The 23,675-nt window shown below is 49.4% G+C and overlaps 2 protein-coding genes and 1 long non-coding RNA gene across 21 annotated transcripts in view; 2 read left to right on the forward strand and 1 right to left on the reverse strand.

Moving 5' to 3' along the window:
- The window catches only part of SCN3B (sodium voltage-gated channel beta subunit 3), a 51,718-nt gene extending 40,873 nt beyond the window's left edge, over positions 1–10,845 (forward strand). For 2 of the 3 annotated variants that reach the window (XM_065040545.1, XM_065040546.1), the window contains exons 6-10: positions 4,888–5,051; positions 6,485–6,710; positions 7,560–7,698; positions 8,271–8,367; positions 8,583–10,845. In XM_065040545.1, coding sequence (XP_064896617.1) covers positions 4,888–5,051; positions 6,485–6,710; positions 7,560–7,698; positions 8,271–8,334 — 593 coding nt within the window. In that variant the 3' untranslated portion in view covers positions 8,335–8,367; positions 8,583–10,845. Of the gene's footprint in view, positions 1–2,945; positions 3,322–4,887; positions 5,052–6,484; positions 6,711–7,559; positions 7,699–8,270; positions 8,368–8,582 lie in introns of those variants that run through there. The other variant, XM_005509164.4, reaches the window with a different exon arrangement.
- Positions 10,846–10,854: 9 nt separating this feature from the next.
- GRAMD1B (GRAM domain containing 1B) overlaps positions 10,855–23,675 on the reverse strand; it is a 106,014-nt gene continuing 93,193 nt past the window's right edge. For 16 of the 17 annotated variants that reach the window (XM_065040533.1, XM_065040528.1, XM_065040527.1 and 13 more), the window contains 7 exons: positions 23,520–23,662; positions 23,028–23,131; positions 22,430–22,633; positions 22,157–22,247; positions 20,307–20,414; positions 17,282–17,399; positions 10,855–16,628 (listed from right to left, as the gene is read on the reverse strand). In XM_065040533.1, the coding sequence (XP_064896605.1) occupies positions 16,539–16,628; positions 17,282–17,399; positions 20,307–20,414; positions 22,157–22,247; positions 22,430–22,633; positions 23,028–23,131; positions 23,520–23,662 (858 nt within the window). In that variant the 3' untranslated portion in view covers positions 10,855–16,538. Of the gene's footprint in view, positions 16,629–17,281; positions 17,400–17,756; positions 18,686–20,306; positions 20,415–22,156; positions 22,248–22,429; positions 22,634–23,027; positions 23,132–23,519; positions 23,663–23,675 lie in introns of those variants that run through there. The other variant, XM_065040532.1, reaches the window with a different exon arrangement.
- LOC135576293 (uncharacterized) lies at positions 16,625–18,590 on the forward strand. Its single transcript, XR_010467930.1, has 3 exons — positions 16,625–17,206; positions 17,812–18,107; positions 18,454–18,590. It is a non-coding gene; the product is annotated as an uncharacterized LOC135576293 (long non-coding RNA).

Raw genomic sequence — 23,675 nt, forward strand, 5'->3', positions numbered from 1 at the left:
TGGCTGCTGACAGCCAGGAGGGGCTGTGCAAGGAACAGGCTTTGCTGGCGTTTAGCTGCACGATAGCGGGGACATTTGCGGTGAAGCGAGCTGATGTGGTTGCGGATGGCAGAGGATGCTGTCACAGGGGGCCAGACACCCAGGTTTTGTGTTCCCACCCCCATCACCCAGCTCGGGGACCATCCAAGTGAGGGATCAGCAGGGTGCTGACGTTATCTTTATCTCCTCGTCTTGTTGAGCCTGTGCAAAAGTGCCAGCCGTTTTTTCTTTTTTTGCCTTTTTTTTTTTCTGCGAAGCATTAACTGGGTGGGTTGCCATAGCAACCCCCGCATGATAAGTTGGGCTGCTTCTTGCAGCATTCAAGATTTCTCTCTCTCAACATTCAGTTCCCTTCACCGTTTCCCCTGGGGTGCCACAATGGCCGAGAGCTTTGCAGTGTGGGGCACCCTGCGCCCCAGGGGTTGTCTGTCCCACCACAGGCATGAGGGCTGGGTTAGGGCAAGAAGGAGCCGCCGTGCATCCGTGCGTTGGATGGGGTTTGATGAATATGTGCTTTGCATACCAGAGCTGAAAATCGAAACAGGCTTCCCATGTGGAATCCCGTTTATGTGCCGATTTTCCTGAACAGGGCTGGGCAGTGTTTGTTGCCTGCTCGAAACAGGCACACAGAGGCACTGGAGTAGTTCCCAGCTAAGCCCAGGTCATAGCAAGAATGAGATTATGTTATCTTTTTATTCTAAAAACATAACAGTTTCTGGCAGTTTGATAAACTGGACTGACTACACTTATTTATTTCAAATCACCTTTGTTTTGTCTGTAGCACACGCAGCATGCCCTAGGTGAAGAGCAAACTTCTCCAGAGCTGGGGGAGAGGGTGTGATCTCCATTTGCTTCCCTGGCCTGTGGCTTTTTGCATTACAATCCACCCAAATCCAAGCCCAGTTTCACCAGAGATTTTCTTCACCTCTGGGTCCAGTTTCCCTTCTTTAAATAGCAGCTAGAAGACTGGTCTAGCATGAAGTGCTTGAGGTCTGTACACGAGCGATTCTGAGGGACGACTCGTTACTTTTTTAGGATGTTTGTTTGTCAGTGTAATTTAAGTGGGTTGGCAGGGTAGTTCTGGAGTGCCTGGGGTTAGAGGAGAAAAGGGTTTGTTTCTACCAGGGCTGTGCTGGGAAGGGTGGGAAGGACGAAGGGTCAGCCAGCAACTGCCAACAGAGGTAGAGCTGCTGCCTCCTCTTAATCCTCTCAGCCCCTCGCTCTCCTCCCTGGCATATTCTCTCCATAATAGATGTAATTAGAGCAGCCGTAGCACAAACAGCGCAGCTCTGCTCATCCGTGCTCTGTGTTCTCTGGCAGCGCGCTTGGCTTCCTGAGAAGAGATGTGATTTCCACTGTTCTTCATTAAAACAGGTGGTTGCCAAATGAGAGAGCCAGGGACATTGTCCAGTAATTCCTGTGTCTATAAAAAACCCACCCGCAGCACTCATCTGCCATGCACAGGCTGGATTGTTCCAGAAGAGTTAGGAGCAAATCCTGTGGCTTAGCCTGTCCTTCCTTTTGTTGAGTTGTGATTATAGCAAGGGGCAATGAGAAGAGTGCAAAAGGCTTCATGTCCTTTCATCATCTCTGGGTATCGCGGCTGCCATTTTATCCTCCTGTGGAGAAAAGTCAGATTTTATGATTTGGTTACTGTAATATTTCAGGGCTTCAGAGGTCACAGAGTAATTGTCCAGTCAGTAAACTGAGGCAGAACAGGGAATTGGGAAGATATCCTTAGCTAGGAATTACTTGGACTTGTCACAGCAGGGGCTGTAAAGGGTGACGTGGAGGCACTTACTCCGTGTGGGGTTATTGGCAGATGCTGGATGCAGCTCGCTGGTACAAACGTGGTCTGATGATGTCTAGGAAAAACGCTGGCTGGCTGTCTTCTGTGCCTGCTTTGCCTAAGCAGCGTAGGGACCAGCCCGCGTGTGAGTGCCCTTAGCAGCAAGCCCGCAGTGCCGGGAGGCTGCAGAGCTGCGGTGGTGACCAGCACCGGCCGTGGGGTGACCAGCACTGGCTGCGGTGGTGACCAGCACTGGCTGTGGGGTGACCGGCACCAGCCATGGGGTGACCGGCACCAGCCATGGGGTGCCCAGCTGGACGCTGTGTGCAGCTGAAGGGCCAGGAGCTGATGTTTTCGGATGGCTGCGAATTTCCCTGTTTGGGTGGGTCTCGCCGTCTGCGCTCTGAGGTTTGGCACTGCAGGTTGCTCACGTGTTGTTCTCTGATGGGGTTGGTCAGGTTTAATTCAATAGATTGTGCTGTTTATTGAGCTGCCGTTGGAGCAGATGCTTTAAAAAGAGAAAGCGCATTTAACAAGCACTTCATTTCTCCCTCTCTGTCCACTGTGACCTTCAAAGTTGGAGAAGCCCTTCAGGGCACGGTGGCCCCAGTCCAAGAAGAGAAAGCCCAGCCTGCTGCTGGCATTAAACTCCCGGGAATCAGACTGAACATGAGAGAGGATTTCCCAGTATTTCCAGCTGTGACCTTCAGAGCTGTGCAAGTGGTAGTATTAAACTCATTAGAGGTGGAGGCCTGTCTGTGACCCCGCACGGATAACTCTCCCCTGCTCTCCCCCCTGGGCTTTATTTTGCAGGCTGGACGGACGGTGCTCACACCCCTCTCCAGCTCCGCCAGGTCCGTGCGGCCGGGAATGCCCGAGGGCTGACCCGAAGGAGCCGGGACAGCCGAGCCCCGACCCCTTCGCGGCTGCCGGGAGGAGCCCGGGGGAGGGCGCAGGGAGGCGGCCGCGCATGCCCGCCGTGGGCCGGGCCCCCCGCCCGGGCTGGGCCGGGCTCCGCGCACCCGGGAAGCTGCGCCCCCGCGCAGCGATGCGCGCTCCCCCCGGCCGGGCCGGAGAACAAAGGGCCGCCGGCTGCCGCCCCCCTGCCCCGGGCTGAGCCACCTGCTGCTCCGCGCCCGGTGCCCGCGGAGCCGGCGGCCGCGCCCGGGGGAGCGCGGAGCAGAGCGGGCGCTGTCCGGGCCCTGTCCGTGGTGCTGCCGCCCTCCCCGGAGCCCAGCCCAGCCCTTGTGGACCTCCGCTCCCACCCAGCCCCGGCTGCCGCCCACCCTCGGCTCCTTCTCGCCGGCAGATCCAACCCAGCGAGCGCGGAGCAGCCCGAGGCATCCTGTTGCGCCGGGTCCACACAGCGAGGAGGGGAGCAGCAGCGTCTTCCGAAAAAGCCGCTTTCTAGGTTGGGATTCGCTCCTGGCTCAGAACAATGGCTGCACTGCCAAGGCTGGTTTGCGTGTCTTCGGTCGTGTTGGTGGTCTGGGGTAGGTGCTTCCATTCCGTGTTGTCTCCGGTCAGGTTCTCAACCAAATCTGGTGCTTGCCTCTTGTAGGAGAGGTGCTTCTGTAAAGCAGCGCTTTCCCTTAACACTGGCATGAAGACCAGCCTTTGAAGTGGCTTTTTTGTTCACAAGAGGAGAAGGAAATGACATGCATGCAGAGTTAGTATGAATGTAATGGAGTTATTATGAGCAGAGAAAATACATTACGGCTAAGTAGACTTAAGTCACAAAGCATGTGCTTTAAAATATGCACACAAGTTCTTTACTGTTTCCTGTTTGCTATTGTTTTGAAATTTGCAATGTAATTTAACGTTTAGTTGCCTCAGGGAGGATGTGCAAACCGTTCAGCAGTGCATGTTAGTGCCAGTTTTACATGGAGTCTGTATAAAGTGAAGGAAATCATTTTATTGCGATTATTACAGGTTTTGTTCTGCAACTAAGAAATGGTCAGTTAGTTTTTCCAATACAGCTACCTTCGATCTGCATGTATACCCACAGCTCTGTGTGTGGGTGCAAATCTGCATGTACATATCTAGTTTAACTGGAATAAAGCATGATACAGTAGCTTCTTCCTTATTTCTCCCAGAAAGCTGATGTTACCCGTGGAGCTGGTAGTACGGGAGGGTTGGAATCTGACTATTTCCAGGATAGGTCCCAGGATAATACAGTGCTTGAGAGAATGGGTTAATGGTATTTCAGATGCTGGGGAGGAGGGAGCAGCCAGCGAAGTCAGCATCTTCAGTGAGCTGAACTCTAGGCTTTGGAGACCGGTTTGGACAGACAGAACCCAGTATTGTTTAGCCCAGGGGACAAGTGTCAGCAGGGATTTAGTCTGAGATATCGTGCTGAAGCATTCCTTTTTTTATCAAGTATGTCGCTTCACAGCAAATGATTTTTGTCTTGTTTGGGAGAGCAAAATTTTATAGCTGCCAGTATTGGCACAGATTGAGTCAGAAGCGTTTTGAACGGGAATTCATGTAAAATCAATAACTCCTCCTGCTGATAATTTACTCGAGTCCAAGCCCCTTGCTTCCCAGTACTGCTTATGAAACCTAGAAACAGGAAGGGTGGTGAATCCTCCCCGTCGGGATTGAACACGTTGCCACATTAAAACATCCAGGCCTTTGAACGTAGCACAAAGCGCGAGCTGTCCCTGCACGCCTCAGCTCTGGGCTTCCTCTCCCACCCGACTGGAATTGCTGCTGGAAGAGGAGCATGCTCAGCATGCACGGGAGAGAAGCAACAATGCCTCTGAAGTGGCGTTAATTGGACGGGGAAAATTAAAGTTGTGGCAAAGCAGATGCTGTAGAGGTGAATCTGCAGGAAGTGATCACCCTCTGTTAATTATTATGAATTATTTATGTCTCAGAGAAGGAAGCTTGGTAAAATGTAACGTTTGAGGCTTATCTGTTGTCAGAGGGTGCTAGTAATGAATCAAATGATTTTCCATTGGGGATGGTGTGATCATAAATGCTGAGATGTGGATAACTGATGTCTCTCTGATTTTGTCTTACACTTCTCTGTCTTCTCTGCTGCTCCTTCTCCCCAGCTGGTTTTTGTTGTGCGGTATGTGTTGAAGTTCCGTCAGAGACAGAGGCTGTCCAAGGCAAGTCCATGAAGCTACTCTGCATCTCCTGCATGAAGAGGGAAGAGGTGACAGCCAGCACAATGGTGGAATGGTTCTACAGGCCAGAGGGCGGAAAAGATGAACCTGTATGTATGTTTGGTAGTTGAACCCTTGTTTTCATAGGTCTTACTGTGAAACACGATCCAGTGAACCCACGTGGGAGAAACCAGAAGGTACCTATGAGAGTGTGAGGTTGTCACACAGCGGGATCCCAAAAAAGACTGTGTAAGGGAAGGAGAGTTTGGCTCTAAGTTGCAGATCTTCATGATTTTGTAGCATTTTCACCCAGAGGTTCCACAGCACCAATTCTGAGCAGTAGTTAAAGTGTCTTTTCCTTGCTTAGCTGATGTCCACACATGAACCGGTGGCAGGAAAGCTAGAATGTACTGTCGAGTTCAAACATTCAGGGTTGTACGTACATGAATGTCAGTTCCCAGTTCCATTCCTTGAATACAGGAGGTCTAGAATGGAAGGGAAACAGAAGTATGGAGTGACACCTGGTACCCTTGACTAAGTCTCCCTTCTTTTGACATTTTGAAATCCCAGAGCTGTGTTTTGGAGGTTAAATTGGGCTCTGATAAATCTGCAGGACAGGATTTACTTCTTTCAGCCTCAGGGAAAGCAGCAGTGGTATCCTGACTGTGAGTTGGTTTGGATCCCTGTCAGGAAAAGGTAAAATTTGTTTTCAGACTGAATCAAAACAAGAATCATACAGATGAGGGACAACTGGACTTCAGGAAAGAATGGTAAAATGGGGAATAAGGTAAGAGCTGAGTGCACATGTTTCTTTTTGGCTGTTTTACATGGGTGTGAAGCATTAGATCAGTGGTTGCATTTCATCGCAACTGAGCAGGGCCAGGCAAGATGACGAATATTCTCCTACTGTCTGAAAACTGAAGGGACGGGGCTAAGGAGTGAGCTGGGAATTCACTTTCAGTGACATGGGTGATACGTTTGCCAGTGGCAGCCAAAGAATGTTAACGGAACTGAGCTGGGGTGGCAGTTTAATGTTGGGGACTGTGGTCAGCCAGCAGTCTGCAAGAGATCAGGTCTGTGAAAGCCACCCAAGCTCTGTTCTGACGTACCATTTTCACACTGACATATTTACCCTGCAACACTTCCCTTCCAGCTGAATATCCCAATACTGAAAACCACTGTTTGTCTTCGCTGTATTTATTCTGTGGTTCCTTGTTAAGATGATTTTCGTGCAGTGACCGACAGGCAGGCAGACTGACTGCGGGATCCTGGCTTTCAGTTCCACTGCTGATCTCTCATGTCATCATCCACGTGTCTCTGCTTTTCTGTGCTTTAGTTTTTCTATGTCTGTGATGGAGATAATTCTGTTTTCTGTCTTTCGTATAGTAGTCTGAGATTTTGAGGTAAAGGATGATAGAATATGAGTAGCTGCTGTTACTAAGGAAGCCATAGCCCAGAACATACACGAGTGTGGCCAGGGGATGATGTTGTCTGAGATATGTATTGGTGATTAATCAGAATGCCCCTTCACATTTCCTCACAGATCTACGAGTACAGGAAAACGAACCATGAATTTCAAAGCCGTTTCAGCGGTCGGATACAGTGGAATGGGAGTAAAGACATGCAGGATGTATCCATCACTGTGTTAAACGTGACCTTGAATGATTCGGGTACCTACACCTGTAACATCACCCGGGAGTTTGAGTTCGAGATCCACCGACCGCTCTTCACAAGCTCCAGACAGATCCACCTCACGGTGGTGGAGGAGGGTACGAGGACCGGCAGAAAGTGTGTTGTGCTTTTTAGGCGCAGAGTGGTTGTGTGAATGGTGGAGGGTATGATGAGCTTGGCAGGCTGCAACAACAGCTGGGAGCAGCTGGGCAGGCACAAGAATCAGAGGTTTCCAGTTTCTCTGCTCAGAATCCTCCCTTCTCCCCTGGCGACTCTGGATGCTGCAGCACAGCCTTTGCCAGGGTTGCCACAGCTTCTGCTTCCACCCCCTCCCTCTCATTCTCCATTTTGGTGTCAGTCTCGTGCTTCTACCCTTTCCCAATCCGTCCTTCCCTTTGCAGTGCTCCCGAGTCTTTCTGCTCCTCTTGCTTTTGCTCAGTTCAGTGCTGAAATCCTGGCTTGTTAGAAATCAGGGGGAATTGTGCTGTTCTCTTTGGAGAGGGACAAGAGCTTTTAGCCCTCATCTTTTTCTGCTGTCTTCCCTTCTCCTCCACAAGCATCTCTGTGTTTTGGTCTCTGTCAAATCACTGGTGGCACAATACAGTCGAGTAAAACCAGCGAGTAGGACGCACAAAGGAAACAGTGAGGATGAGTTAGGCTAACGGTGAGCAATCTGTGTGAATGTGTGGGCGGCAGAGAACACAAGGCACATGCAAGACTGAGCATGTTTGATCCCGCTGGAAACACGCAGTGGGATCGCTCCTGGCATCTTCTGTTGGCAGCCTCACCTGTTCATCTTTTCCCCCGTTACAGTGTAGTGGCACTGGGTATCTCTGGCAAGGTGGATTAGGAAGGGTGACATGAGGGTGGAAAGTGTCAGTGGAGCTGCTCTGCTCCAATAGCTGCGTGTTGTAAATGATCAGAGATTATATCATTTTTCTTAACAGCTGGAGAAGACTTCACCTCAGTCATCTCTGAAATTATGATGTATATTCTGCTGGTCTTCCTCACCTTGTGGCTGCTGATAGAAATGGTCTATTGCTACAGGAAAGTCTCGAAGGCAGAGGAGGCTGCACAGGAAAATGCGTAAGTGTGAAATCTCTCCAGATGCAAGTTGTTCTCCACGGGTTCTTCAGATGTTTCAGTCCAGATCAGACTGCAAGAAGGCTGAGCTTTGCTGTTGCACGTTTCTAGTGATGTTTGGTATATCTGGAAACATCCTGATGTTTAGGAGCACAAAAGAGACAGTGCACTTGCCAGGTAGGAAGGGTGGCTGCAGTGCGTGGGATTCCAAAGCGGCCCAGTTGGAACTGGGCAGAGCTGAAGGGCTGTTTCTAGAAGTGCAGCTGATGCAGCAGAGATGTTCCCATTTCTATACTGGCCCACTCCTATCTTTGTACATACTTGGCTTGGATAAGGGTGCTTTTTGCACATGATGAGAGGGCTGTATGTGTAGGATTGTACAGTAGGGAAGACTCAGTGTCTGCTTCTGACTATGCCAAGGAGCGTTTCCTACTGCGAGCATCTTCTACAGGTGATATTTGTCACCTTAGAGATACTGACAGGCGTTCAGCATCTCTGTAAAGGTGAATGGACCCAAACTGTTTCCTTCACTGTAGCACTTGAGGTCATGGTTTCCTCCTTCCCTCCAACTACAGGACAGACTATCTTGCAATTCCATCAGAAAACAAGGAGAACTGTGCCGTGCCTGTGGAGGAATAACAGAGAGGAGTCAGCGCAACGAACGGCACCAAGGTAGGTGACGAGGAAACCCTCGATCACGGCTTTCTTCTGCCAGCCTTTCAGCCTTCCTGCAGTGGGCCACGCCTGCTAGGAAGGACTTTGTGCAGAAGACCAAAATCTAGATATTTTAAAGTCTTGTTCACGTCCTGTCAGTTATCATGCTAATGAATTCTCACTTTGGTAAGGTCAGATGGCTTGTGGTCCAAGAGGAATTCTCTCTCTTGCAGGGGCTCTGAAGACAGGAGGACTGTGTCTCGCCAGCCGGGTTTGAGGGGGAGCTCTGCGCCGTCAGGAGGAAATATGGGAAATGTAAATTCTCTTCTGTTTGCCTTGGACTCTGTACAGCCTTGACTTTGGCCTCATGACTCCATTCTGAGCCGCCAGCCCGTTTGCTGAAGGACTCTTCTTTTGAAGCACGCGGAGCAAAGAGCGCAGGGGTGTGGGCGGCACGGCTCCTTCCCAGGTTTCAGTCCCACCACCACATTAATGGCTTTGTAAATGTTAAGTGTCATTTCTTAGCTGCTGTTACTGCCACCTTTATTTGCTAAATACGCTACTTCTCCATTGCAGAGGTAAAGGGTGTATATGTCATGGTTCTCCAACCTGCAGGACCAAGAATGAGGTCATCTTACGATGATGTACCACCATGTGTTACAGCCCAAGTAGTCTTATCAGTGTTAAAACAGGAAGAATTTAATTAATTACTTGTTACTCTGGACTTTGCACTGCCTATGCACAGGCAGAGTAGGATAAGGGCTGTAATGCATTAGAATGATTGATAATATATGGTAGGATGAGCCCCTGTGCCATGTTCACGCTTGTTTCTGAAGGAGGGAACTCAGAATATAGATCCTGAGCAGTATGATGTAAGTATAAGAATCCCCTGGACTCATCCCTTTCCTTTAGCAAGTGTCAAAACTCTTAGTTCCTTCCATTTGCCTTGCATAGCAGGTTCACTGCTCACGTAGACAGAGACACAGTGATAGGAATAACCTGCGGAGCCACGTTCTGCGAGCCAGTGGGACAAGGTATGCGGCTCACCTATATCTGGGGAAACCCCGAAAGGAAGGGCAGGCAAAATAAACAGGGTGCGTATCCCTCCCAGGAGGGACAGCTTTATAAAATGGTTGTACTTCTCGTAACTGTGATTGTCTTGTCATGCTATAGTGTGGCACCACCTAGAGGAAGACACAGAAAAAGCTCACTTTTGCCTACTTAATCGTAATTCTTTCTTGTGATAATTAGTCAGTGGTTTGAACAGTTAGCACTCGTTGTAAATGATCCACTGCTGCACAAGAATCACACTGTAAATTCAGTGTTTCCTACCCAAACTTATCTTTTCAGTCTTAGTGCATTAAGCAGAGTAAAAACGATTCTCTGGCCTCAAATACAGATCAGCTGAGCTCAACTAGGATTGCAAGGAGAAAGAAGGGCAGAAACATTGGCTGGGGTGGAACTGTATCTTAAGACAAAATGGGGAAAGGTTTGGCTTTCTTCATACAGCAGATGTGGTTGCATCCTTACTGCAATGGAGCCTGCACTGCTTGCGAGAGTTGACAAATTTTGCTACACTGACCGCTTCTAAATAGTTACCAAGTGCTTGTGTATCAAGGCATGCCTCCCACCAGTGGAATTCCCTCTGCTTTGTTCTGCTGCTTTTTATGTGTTGCTAAAATCATAGATATTACTCCATTTGTAAGTCAGGCCCAGGCCAGATTTCGAACTGGCAGCTGTTCAAAATTCCTTTTTCAGAGTGGGTGTCACTGCAGTAAACCACTACAATGCAGCCTCCTCGGCAGGATCGCTCTCGAGTCCAGAGCCAAGTTTGGCAACTCGAGCGGATTTTCCAGATGAAGCAGACTTGTAATCTGGGCACCGGTTCCTTAAAACTTAATATCCAAACGGGGAAAAAGCAGCTCCTCTTTTAATTCGACTGGGTGTCTTTGCTTTCCCGAGGCCACCTTGCCCGGCCTCGGTGCCATTTTGCACATAACCCTAAATCTAAACCCACAGCAACAGTGGAGGGACTAATTGTAACTCCAGATTTTCTGTCACTGACCATGGCATTGACACCCACAGTGATTTTCAGGTAAGGTCACGTAACCTCTCTCCCACTCTGACTCTGCCCCTGTGAAGCATTGATAACCCTCTGGTGTCGTGATGTTAAGTCAGAAAAAGGAGTAAGAACTTCTGGAGAGCTACCTCAGGTGGTAGAGAAGGGCCATCCTCTAGTCCCGCACCTTCCGGTATCTGACTCGCATCTCTTCGAGATGCTTTTTTTTGGACCTATCTTTCACTTTTCCGGTTCCTGCAGATGTGACTATTGCCCTGTGTGGGTCTAGGCAGGAGAAATGGTTTGGATGGTGTTAAAGGCAGGTTGTGTCCTGGAAGAGATGGTTCTGGTTGGTCTCTGAAAAGACTCTATATTTGCAAATGGACAGAAGAGACTTTAGAATAGGCAGGATAATAAAAAGAACAAAGCACTCACGAGTCGCGCTGTCTGTTTGATAGATTTTCTTTTTTTAATTTATACCGTACTTCCATTGTACTAGCTACTTTACATTACGTTTCGGCTGCATAGCCTTTACAATTCCTAGGTTCTAGCAGGTAAGTCTCATTATCATTTAATCACATTTTGCGCACAGCGCAAAGTTGATGACAGTTAGACAACTCCTAAAACAAAAGCACAGTTCCTCCCCCTCCCCATTGTCCCAGAGTTCACGTTCGCGCCTTGGCCAGCAGCCCCGGCCGCCCGGGCTCGGGGTGACGGCCCGAAGGGAGGCGCTCGCCTGCGGGTGATTGTACAACCCACTCCCGTTTCTCGCCGACGTGAGGAGATCCGCGTTAATCTGCAGTTACGCACAGCAGCTGGGGTTGGAGGCTCCAGGGCCTCGGGTGGGGAGAAGACGCTCCAGGTTTTTAGCAGCTTTATCCAGCCCTGGAGCCACGTGACGGGAGATGAACGGCGTGAGGATGGAAACGTCCCCGAGGTGCCACAGCCACGTCGTGACGTGAACGGATCTGCTGCTCCTCCCTCCCCGCTGAGCTCGTCCAGGAGCCAGGTTAGTGCTTCGGAATCTGCTAAGGGCTATTGCAAGGGTGGTGGGCTTGCGAAAACGGGAACACCGCGCGTGTGGCACAGGTAACAGCCGCTCTCCCAAATCCCAGTGCCGCCGGGGCAGTTTGGGCCAAAACTGAGACACCACCAAATGGCTCTGGAACCTGAGCTGCACGTTGGTTTTATTCCCTAACTATTCTTGGAGTTTGGGTAGGGGAAGGTGGCCATTTAACATTAGCAATGGAATTGGCCTAAATGAGTGAGGTAACAGAAGCGGCCAGAGGAGTTAACCTCCCTGAGCCATGTGCAAATATAACTCCTTCAGCAGAAGGAAGTCCTTGTCCCTACTGAAAAAAAATAAAACCACATTCACTTAAAGAGCATACAGACTGCGGCAAGGAAAGGCAAGCGGGGCAGCACCAGGTCAGTCCGTCTACACAAAGGGAATGATTGTCTGGCAGCAAAGGTGTGAGCGGGAGGGAAAAGCCACAGCAAGCACTGCAGAACACGGGGGAGAGGGGGCACGGCCCAGCGCGGATCCGTGCTCAGAGATAAGCCCATGCTGTCTGGCTAGATCAGGAAATAATCGGCAGTCAATCAAGACACTAGATTATTTGGCCAGTGTGCACATCTATTAAAATAAAGGTGTTATGGCACAGAGAGACCGGTGCTGTGGAGACTGCAAAGCACAGAGATCAGAGCATGCCAGGCAGGGGAGCGGGCAGGGATCGGCACAGACGTTCTGGGAACCACTTACCTCGGGTGCTTTGGTTTAAGAGTCTCTGTTTTGAGTACTGTTTTTAGCAAGCCCCTGCTGGGTATTGTAACTAGTGCTGAGACTGTCTGAAAAGACTGAGCCGGGCTCCGTGTGACTGCGCCGTGGAACGTCCCCGCGGCAGCAAACCTGGAGAGATCCAGGCAGACACGTCTCTCTGGAGTTTGGCAGGTGGTGCAGAAAGCGGGTCTGTCGGGAGGGGGGACGGTGGCAGCCGCCTTGACAAACGTGACAGAATTGCCTCCCCTGAGCCGGGCACTGTTGAGTTGAAGCGTTTGTTACTGACTCTGCTTTTCTGCGTACTGCCCCACCGCTGAACTGGGAAGTGGTGTAAATGAACCCGAGGGGAAGAGGAGTCCCAAATGTTTTCTCCCTCCTGGAAGCACAGAAAGACCTCACTGGCCAGGACTGAACTGCTGCTCCACTAATCCCTGTTGTGCAGCTGATTCCGCATTAGCGGTGCTGGACTTTTTAGGGTTGATCTCCAGCACTGTCCTAGCGCTGGGTGGTGTGAAAGGTGCAGGCTGCCCTCTCTGTCTGTCTCCTCTAGTTATGGGCTGTAGGATCACCGAAAGATGATGGAAATACATGTCTGAGATGGCAAAGCTACCAGGAAAGGGACAGGGATGGTCTATGTCGGCTGCATAATTGAGATGCATTAGGAGAGATCAAAGTGGTGTGAATTTTTCCTCTTCTCCCAAAGGACTTCAGAGAGACAGAATGGATTTATGCAGAAGTTAGTAGCACTTAATATCAATTAATATCAGAGTTTTCTGACTGAAGCGTGCCTTGGATTATCACTTAATTGTTGAGCACCCAGAAAGCACAGCTGTCTGCTTAATTCATAGCTGAGCTCCTATTCTTACCATTGCAGGTACCTTTGTTAAGTGGAATGAAATAACCTGTGTCTTCTTGGTCCTTTGCAGACTTTACACGCAGGTGCTGCTCTAGATACGCTTGGTATCTACTTTATGAACGCATGATTGCACAGCAGTTATCCAGGTCTCAGACTCCCTTTGAGCTCAGCCCAGATGCCACAGCCCAAATGCCTCTTTTAGGGTAAGCATTAGCAGACAACGTATTTGTCAGAAGCCAGTTGGTATCAAGCTGGGATTAATGAGGATGTTGTTCTCCCCTGTGAACAGGTGAGACACACAGACTGGTAAATCAGAGCCTTCTGTCCCTTCTCCCAAGCGGAAGCATCTTATTTGGCAAGAATTAGGCTACAGCTGTTGGCATTAGTTTGCACAGACCAAGGTTTTGTTTCAGCCCTCACCATTAGTGCCATTGGGGGTTTTGCCTTAAGGCCTTGCCTTTTTCACTTTTATTAATGCTGTGATATATTAGGAGGCGATGAAAGACTGTGAATCCTATCCAAAGAAAGTAAATAACTAGGAATCTGAGAAAAGAAACCTCAGGCCTCAAGGAGAAACGTTCCGCTGTCTGAAGGGCACTGCATGTACAAGGTTCTGTATGGTGACCTTAGGCTCTTTATTGAGAGATTTAACGTAGCTGTGTGTCAGTATGTACGTCAAACACGTTAAACCCAATTTAAAGTAATGTGTAGGCAGAACGAATATTAGTGTTTGTGATTGTTCTAGCTGCCTCTGCGTTGCTTCACATTAATTTAACTAAGCTTGCGCAATTCTGTCTCTAGGGCCAAGCCCAAGGAAGCCGCGTCAGTGGGAGCATCTCAAATCTAACGCGACGGCGATCGGGAGGAACGCTGCACAGAAAAGACCGATGCACGGATGAGCTATTGGATTTCTTGTCTCCGTAACTAGCAAGAGAATGTGAAATTGGTAACACCACCATTTCTTTTTGACCCTCTTGGACAGCTAGGTTTCTCTGCATTTCGATGGGTTGCATTTTTCTATGTACAAAATCCTCCTGGCAAGGAGGCTGAGACCCCACATTGCAGGTTTCCCTCTCCAGATGTAGCCTTTTTGTTTTCTAGCACTGACAAGGTGGCAAGCACAGGGATTCCCCTCTGTCATCTTTCTTGGTGCTTCGATTTAAATTCTAGGAAAGGGGAAGATGGGCAGCAGGAGATTTGGATGTGCTTAGTAACTGTGCAAGTGGCTGATGGGGAAATAAGACTCTTGGCCAGTGGGACAAGTCCCAGTGGGGGAATAGATGTATATCTATATATAGAGAGGGGTATATATACGTATAGATATGGGGCCCTCCTGTCCCAAGAGGAGCCGCAGAATTGCCCTTCCCAGGCACGAGCACCTCAGTGTCATTGTACAGTAGCTATTTCAGCAGCCTCCCTGGAAACAAGTCAGGGAGCAGTACAGTAGTCAGCAGCATTAAATTAAATAAATAATCATAAATACTCACACTCCGTAGTTGCCAAGGCATGTTTTTTCCCAATTTGACCTTGCTTTCACATTCTTAAATGTCTTTTTGATAACCTGCCTTCATCCACACTCCTTCACACGCGAGACATGTTGCATTTAGCACTTGGTCACAAAAATTTGCAGGCAGGTTGGGACAAATCAGCGGGTTACTTCTATGTATGTCACTTTTTCCTAATTGGAACGCACAAGCGGGAGCTTGGGAGGGTTTTTCCTTAGACTCCGCTTTGTCACCCAGCTGTGCGGAGGAGAGTCTCTGGTATGGAGATACTAAGACCAGTTACTCACCCTCCTGTCCCCTGCTATTTCAGTGCCTAATGGAGTTAGAGACAACGGACGAGCTGCAACTGCACCGTGTGCGCAAGGGGACGTGCAGCTGGCTCCCTCCTGCCGTTCAGAAGGTGGAAAAGGTGGAGTTGAACAAGGTGGAGATTGAAGGCCTCCCATCACCTCATCTGCCTGGCTGGGTAAGATGAAAAAGCATTTATTAAACTTTGAAATGAGCACCCTGCGTCCCAGGCAGTCGCAGTGGTGTTTGGTACACTGCACAGTGCAGCCTCTCTGTCACTTGGCTGTTATTGGGAGTCTGGAATTATCCCCAGAACAAGTAAAAATGCGTATTTTATTTTTAATGCAGCTCTACCACTTGCCTTGCTTACCAAGCAATTATTTCACTATCAAACCTATGAGGATAGCAGGCAGAGGCCTCACACGGTGGCCACCCCTCCAGGTGTAGCCTACCACCCACTGACAGGCCCTTTCTTCTTTTCTCTTTTGGTCCCCATGGCCCTTCTTAACCTCTCTTGGGTTTCTGGAGGCCTTGTTGCTATATAGATGCAGTCATGTTAGCCCAGGGAAGGAATCTGTTTCTTTCTCCCTAATGTTTTCCCACAGATTAAGACAGGTAAGGGCTCGGTGGTACGAGCAAAATGGTCTCACAGACCAGGGGCAGGAGGGAAATGTTTTGAGCACAGTAGTGGGAGCAGTTGCTAATCAATACTAATTTTGGTTTCCTTTTAATTGGAGTACTCCCTCTCTAGTGGGATGTAGTGCAGGTAGTAGCCCTTTCCAGCACCGATGCAGATCGTCAGCACAAGGATGGCTTAATGGCAGGGGCCCAAGCACACAGAAGCAGAGGAGTACAGAAAATGTAAAGGGGACACTGTCAAAGGATGGAAATGCGCTTCCTGCAGCGTCGCTCTCCTCCATCCATGCACCTTGTAGGCAGATACTCCCCTCCCCACCATCTCCTTGGCTATTAATGCAGTATCAATAACAGGAGGTGGCGAAGTAGCGTTTGGAGAAAGCATTTCAGCTCGTTCACGTTCTGTGCTGTGCTCTCTGTGCCCAGGCTGGCCGGCACGGCAGCAAATGGTATTTCTGCTCCAAGAAGTCCAGGAGGTGAGTGCCAGTGAGAGCTGCTCTCTGCAGACCTACGGCAATCCTTCCGGAGGCCTCCTCTCCAGATGCGGGATAGTTCTGTACGGGATTGACGGCGATCGCCAAAACCTCTCAGCCCTGAAGCCAGCAAGGTAAGCAAGTTGACAGTGTCCCCTTTTAATGTGTAGATAAATAGAGTCAATCAATGACCTTCATGCGCGGGGGGGGGTGGGCACTCACTGTGATGCTTCCCTTTGAAACAACAAAAACTAAACAGACAGACAGACAGACAAACAGCCAGGAATATTACAGAAGAGTGGTGCACGGGCCCAGGGGAGCACACTCAGCCCCTGAGCGCACCTCAGCGCTGGGAGAGCACAGCCCCCCCACACACGCACACACCACGCTGCCACCGGGACGCTCCATTCCAGCCAGTGTTGGAGGTCACTCCTTCCTCTCAATACGTAGGCTTTTTTTTTCCTCTTAAAATCTGTATATAATATATATATTTAGATTCTGTATATATATATATATATTCTGTATATATATATTTATATATCCTATTTACACATATTGCACACCGTCCTCTGGCCTCCTGCATTCCTGCCTGTTAGTGGAAACGTTTCCGTTTCTCCTCTGGATCTGACCCGAAGTCCCGGGACCCGATGCCATTCTGAAGATTTATTAGTGAATCCTTCATCTGCAAGACAAGAAATTTCTCCGCTGTGATGCCACCGAGAGGCAAGAGCGCTTCGGGATTTCCTGCCCCATCACTGCCTCCTCTTGCCATGTCAAGTATCAATACCATAACCATCTGTTTTTCGGGAGCAGCGTGTCAGGGCTGGGATGCACAAAGGGGGGCTGAGCAGACAGGAGCCCATGTGAGACTGTTGTCCAAGATAACAGAGAAGGGGTGAGCAGCTCTCATTTATGAACTCTCTTCTAATTAGCTGGTGTATAACCGGCTCTTTAGGCAGTGGATATCAAAATCCCTTGTTTTGTGCTGTTAAGGATCCACGTGAGCTACATACGAATCTAGGGTTGAGGTAAAATGTCAGTTTTCCAGACTGGGATGCCAGAGACTAGATATAAGGTGTGCTTATATATATTTGGGCCCTGCAGAATTCTCTCCTTGATATGCGTGGAGCCCTAAAGGTGACAGAGAAGCTGCAGTATCCAGAACATAGCCCTGGGGACCTGTTGCCCACTGCTACGTCAGAAGATGGATCTACAGGGACGCAGCCCAGGGGACACACCTGACGACTACAGAGGAACCAGGTAAGGGCTGCGAGCGGGTGGCTGGAGGACACGGTGACCCTCCGGTCACAGAACTCACTGGCCGTGCGGTCTCACCTGGTCTAGAAGCATCACCGAGGATTTGATGATCTCACGCCATTTTTGTAGCTCAGAGTCATGATACTTCTGCTGAGATTCTAGTAACTGGGCCCATTCTGTCTGAGACTGGGGTAACCTGTCAGGCAGAATACGAGCAAGAGTGAATCTAGACAAAGTGGATTGGGGGGGGGCATGTAGATTGTATCAGTCTATGTCTAATATTTTCATTTGCGGGGGGCAGGTTTTCTTGAGCAAAAGTGCATTGAAAGGCACTTATTATTTCCCTAAATGTTACTTTGTCTTAACAACAGTAATTAATTAATAGCAAAGATGTGCCTTTTGCATAAGTTGTCGCGATGTGGGTGGAGCCAAAAGGCCAGAGGGGAATGTGTGGACAGAAGGCCGTGCACTCTTGGGAGACGTGTTTGTTGAAAGATGGCACCATGGCATTGATGGGGAATAATGTAACGCAATGTAATGTTTGGGACAGGCAGCCATGGACAGTTTCTTTATTATGACTAATAGCAGCACTTTCTTTGTATTTACAGGTATCAAGCCCCTCCCTTCAGGCCCAATTAATCCTCCAGAACAGGAGCGGAGTGGAGCAGAATCAGGGCAGATGGAAGCACTCAAGGCACCAACCAGAGGATCCCTGGGTCTGGCTGCCGGAGCTGCCACCCAGAGCCTCGGGCAGCGGCCCCTGGGGAGCCTGGCGAGGAGGTGGTGCTTGGCTGGGCCAGGCCAGGGACAAATCCCAGTCCAGAAAAGCGACATGAGGAGCGTAGTGACGAGGATCGGTGAGGCAGTTAGCACGGCAGCCCAGTCTCCCTGCTTCTCCTGAGAGGTGTGAGTCTTTTCTACTTCTTTAGACTCTGCTACTTTCTAAGTTATCTAGATGTCTTTAATAGTTTCTAAGACAACTAAAAGTCTTTACCACTTTGTCTTCTGCTTACCTCTTTGGGCTCTTCTGCTTTCTAAGTTAGCTCAATATCTTCAATAGTTTCCAACATAGCTAAAAGTCTTTACTAATTTATTTTGTCTTCTTACTTCTTTGGGTTCTTCTGGTTTCTAACACAGCTCAATCCCTCCTCTCAGGCTACAGTAAGAACTTTCAAAGTCTCCCTTCTTAGGTAAGTTTCTTCCTGGTAATGTAATAAATAGTCTTAACTTGTTCCCCTCTTACCTCTCAGGAGAAAGAGGCACAGGGGGCTGCCATGCTCTCTGCCATGCTAACTGCCCTGTGGATGCTCCTTATGTCACTTTTCTGGACTGGGATTTGTCCCTGTAGGGGACATGGATGGAGGAGAGCACCACCTCCTCCCCAGGGGCCGCTGCCCGAGGCCCTGGGTGGCAGCTCCGGCAGCCAGTCCCGGTGATCCTCCTCTTAGCGCTTCCACCTGCCTTGCTCAGCTGGCTCCAGACCTGGCGATGAAACAAAGACATGTTAATTAAGCATGACAGTAAAAATACCAACAGTTTTAAAACACTGCCCCACTTCCCCGTGGTTAAAACACTCTCTTACTAATAAAGATTGCTTTCCTTGTCTAAGTGAAGAACTACATATTGTGCCCATCAGTCTCAGTAGAACCACATCTAATAATAAATCCCTTTGCCCCCTCACCCAGCAGATGGTCCATTCTACGTCCACAGCAATCAGGGCTGCGGTGCAATTAAGTTACCTGCACGGGGGGGGGGGGGCGTGTGATAAAGCTACCCATGTAATTATGTCCTATACTTAAAAGACTACATTGCAGTGGTTCAAATAAATAAGAGTGCCAAAGGAAAATAAAGCAGGCAAAAACACTTAATGTATCTATCAATGGGAAAGCAGCAGGGTTATTAGGGGAAAATAATAATTTCCTTCCCTAATGAAGAGAAATGTTAACGCCCATAACATGAAACACATGCAAAACAAATCATCACGGCAGTAGCGTATTTCTAATATTTCTATGAATGCTCACAAGTCAAACCTAACTTAGCAAGGGAACAACTGTGACTGCACAACATTAGAGCCAGAAAAGGGACAAAAACCAGCAAAGTGGACATGCAATGTTCTCAGCCTCTGAAAATGGAGGAGACACTATTCAGGCAGGATACCTAACATTCCCGTACGTAAAGCATTCATCTAAAAATGCCAGGAGGAGTTCAAAACACAAAGTTGCTGGCTAGCATTATAAACAACTTGGGACATCAGGTAACCACTGTAAAAGCCATCTATCTATCTATCTATCTATCTATCTATCTATCTATCTATCTAACCTATCTACCAAAGGCACTCTGGAAGTTCTGCCTGTGACCCTAAACAAGGTGGGGGAGTCCAGATAATAAACGACAATAAACTCAATCTGGTTTGACACTGTCCGTGTGCTTTCTGCAACAAAGGAAAATGCTGCCATACAACCTAGAGCTCCACGTGTCTCAGCACCTACCAGGCAGACACTATACTGAAATAAGACATCCAAAAAGCCTTGGACGAGGTTCCACACTACCAGTTATTCAAGAAACAAAGTCAATCTGCAATTACACTTCACTGCTTACCATCTAATACTGCCAGGGAGCGCTTAGGTCGTTAAGCAGCACCCTGTGTCATCCTAGTGACCTCTCTCTTCCTCCCACACTCTTAACGAGGTGTTGGTATCTGGACTGACACCTTTCAAAACACCCAACAGCTCATGTGTGTCACAGGCCCAAATTCTCCTCTGAGGACAAAGGGTTTGTTCTTAGACACTGCTTTTCATACAGTTATCACAGGAGAGGTGACAACCTTGGCCCAAGACTGTGAAACACTAGTTTGTCCAGCATCCTCCATCACATGGGGTGCTGGGAAGAAGCAGAGGTTGCCTCAACTCGCTGTCTCCTGCTGCAGCTGTTCAGTGGTTTCAGATCTGGAAATGCTGATGACCCCACAGCTTCAGCTCCCTGCGCTTCACGTGTTTTACACAAAAAGGAAGCAACCTACGATACAGCCCAGGGCTTCGGTGTTCTGAGAAAGGCTATAGCATCCATAGGAAACGTGCATAAAGACAAAGCAATGCGACAGTACCTCTCCTGTAGCCGCAAGCCCTGCCACGCCGTGAGCGTCTGCGTCGTGTATTCCAACATCCAGAGTTTGTAGAACAGCATCATATTGAGAATGACCAGCAGCACCAGACTGGAAATAAAGAAAACAGTCCATGTACAAGGAGGACTTCCCAGCCCACGCTGCCAGCCACACCTGGGAAAGGCCGAGGCTTTAGGGAGGTGACTGGGCCCAGGTCCACGCTCTGTGGGAGCGGCAAGTTAATCTGAGTAAGAAAAACCCAAAACTTCACCTCATGGGCGAAATGTGTGAGCACGGAGGGCGGACAGACAGAAAGACAGGGATGACAGATCAGACAGAACAGGATGGATGAGGGGATGTGCTGAATGCAGAGAAGGGGAGGGAAACAGGAGTGTAAAGAGGTAAAAGGAGAGACAGTACCTGAAACAGATCCTAATGGGAGCAGGGAAGAGAAAAGACGGAGTAGCTGCAGGTTAGAAACAGACTGACACAGAGCAGGAGAGAATGCGTTCTGAGCACAGGAGGCTCGTAGTGCAGAAGATATATGGGGGCAGGAGGGACGTAAAGAACAGCGGGAAGAGAGGCGAGGAGGACAGACAATAACCGTGTGCCTGCATTAGCGGTGAAATCCGCTCAGCAAAAGATGAGCTCTGTGTGGCTCTGTGGACAAGTCCAAAGCGCCCGTGCAGGGCCCCATCTGACTGACACGTAACCGCACGTTACAGACCGCGCGCATCCACGCCACGCGTGGGCATTTCTGCTCCTGCGTCAGCCACGCTCGGGAACAGATTCCAAAACAACACGCTCGTGCCTGTCTCTGAACAGCGCAGCTGCTTTGCTGGAAGAATGGCCCACTATCACCCAGTGCAGTCAGGCAGACGGCAACTGGCCAGAAGAGTGTCCTGAAAACATTAGGGAGGGCTCTGACCACTCTAAGCTAACCTACCAGCCTGTCCTAAAGCTTTTTTGTGCCTTCCTACACAAAGTTTAAATCAGCTCTCGCCTGTCTAGATGCACAAGATAACACAAGGCTGTCTTCTCATCATTCCACTGCTTCACATTTCCGTATCACTGCAGCGACTGGCTGGGTTGCTGCTGCAAAGCGCTGCAGTCTTCACCCCCACTGGCAAAAGGAAATGCAGAAAGGAGCTGAATTTCAAAAGTAACCTCATTCTACAAATCTCTGTCTTTCCAGCTCACTAAAAGGTAACCAACAGAGTCCTCATATACACTGAGCGCTGTTACGATAGCACAGTAACTCCTAGAGAGCTTTGCATGGTCATCTGTCATGACAACTAGTTTATCAGCAGATTACATTAAATGACTTACTCTAAATTTAAAAAAAAAAAAACCACAGTTTCTAGATGTCACTGAAAATCTCTAAATGGAGTTGCTGAAATAAAGAAGATTCTTTCTACCTGTTGTTTTCTGCCTAAGTATTTAGTCCCCTTCCCTGCTTGCTACTATCAATGTTGCCTGTGTCCCAGACAGTGCAGCTGGCCTGCGGCTGGGACTCCCACATCACGCAGGTCTGCGAAGCCCCTGCTTGATTAAAACGAGATCAAAACTGAGCGGGGAGAGACCCTGATAAAATAAGATCCAGAACCTACAGAGCCAGACCAGTGGCCAGCTAAGTACCGGCACAATCTGGGACCAAGCCAGGCAAAACAGCTGATGGGGCGTTTCGGGGAAGTTTTAATTCATTCTTTTCTACCTGTCATTGCTCTTCTCTGTGATTGTGCAAAGTTTGGGTCCAGAGGGGAATATGAGAGAGAAAAATGCAGCACAGGGGAGAGCACAGAACTCGAGAGACACCAAAGGATCGAAGTGAAGGGAAGCAAAAAATCACTTACACAAAACTGATGACAAGGAGCAGCTTGGAGACGCTCTGCAGGTGGAAGCCGCCGGGGCTCTCCTCAGGGACGTGCCGTGTCTGGGTGGAACCTGAGGAAACAGCTGCGTTTAGGCTAAGAAATGCTGTCCCTTTTCCGTCCGCCCATCCCTCCATCTCACACAACCATAACGCATCCTCCCTGCACCAGAAGGCCATGGCCCCTCCTCCCGCTCCACAAGTAAGGCTCGTTTTTCTCCGGAGGCACCCAGCGTGGGGCTCTGCAGTTCCTCACCCGCCACGTGCTTGATTCGATGCGCAACCTCCTCATCCGTGGGGGTGGTGACGGGACTCAGCACCTCCTCCAAGTGTGGCACCCGCAGATGGGCATGGGCCCGTTTCCTCCGGCGCACGGTCGATTGCTTGCTCACTTTCTCTTTGGGAGATTGTCTGTGGACCTCAGCCAGGTACGTACTCTCGGTTTTGGTCAGTTCACTCTCTGCAAAGACAGTAAGAGAAAGCAATCAATGAAGTGGCCTTGCTTAGACTGGAGCTCTCTAATGGCCCAGCTGCTGGGCCAGAGAAGTGGGCAGGGCCTGAGAGGCCCATGCCAGGGAACACACTACACATCCCTTACATGTTTTCCCCAACTCTGACCCCACGCTGCCCGTGTTCCAGCCAGAGAGCAGGATTTGATGACTGGATTAATTCCAGTGAGTGCTGCCAACCCTGCGGAAATAAGTCTGGCTGACCCCTTGTGTTATACAAGCCACTCCGAGGTCTGATCCGCAGCAGGAATCACGCTGCCCTGCTCGCAGGGGGCAAAGTGTGAACGGCAGAAGCTGCCCCTGTTTGTGGGTCATCACCGCAGCTCCAGTCATTGCCACTCTTACCCAAATGACGGAAATAATCTTCTAGGCCGCTCCAAAAATTCTTCTCGATGAAGGATTTCACCAGCCCCCAAGGCTGCTTCCTGTAACGTAACTCTGTGGAAACCCTACGTGAAGAAAGGAAAGTCATTCTCCCGATTTTGCTTCCTGAAGGTGAGGTCAGTTCACAACCCTTGGTCAATGTAAATACAAAAAATAATCACACACACTGTTATTTCTGGAACGGTCTCAGCCCTTCGCGTTTCTCGAGGAAAAGCATTGCATGGAAAGTCCTTCCAAAGGCCACGGCAGGAAGGTCTCAGGGGAGACTCCTCCGGGAGGACTCTGGACATTTCCATTACTCATCCAAGTCTAACGCAGAAGCCTATAGCTTCACCTGGTACCAAATCCTTCCGCAATCCTCCCCAACCCCTTCTAACACACCAACCAGCAGAACTCCCACCCAGAGATGACTTCTGGTCACCAGTAAAGCTCTTTATCCCGCAAGACGTGTACCTGAGTCGGCTTTTGTTTCTGGCAACACGAGTCAACGTGTAGCGGTTAATGGTGTAGAAATAATCATGGTAGGGGACGTCGTGAGTTAGCACCTCTGCATCTATGACATAGCACTCGCTTTCTTGGCTGGCTTTGTACATTGTCTGCATAAAAGAC

The sequence above is a fragment of the Columba livia genome, chromosome 24 (genome assembly GCF_036013475.1).
Source record: "Columba livia isolate bColLiv1 breed racing homer chromosome 24, bColLiv1.pat.W.v2, whole genome shotgun sequence".
Classification (NCBI taxonomy): Eukaryota; Metazoa; Chordata; class Aves; order Columbiformes; family Columbidae; genus Columba; species Columba livia.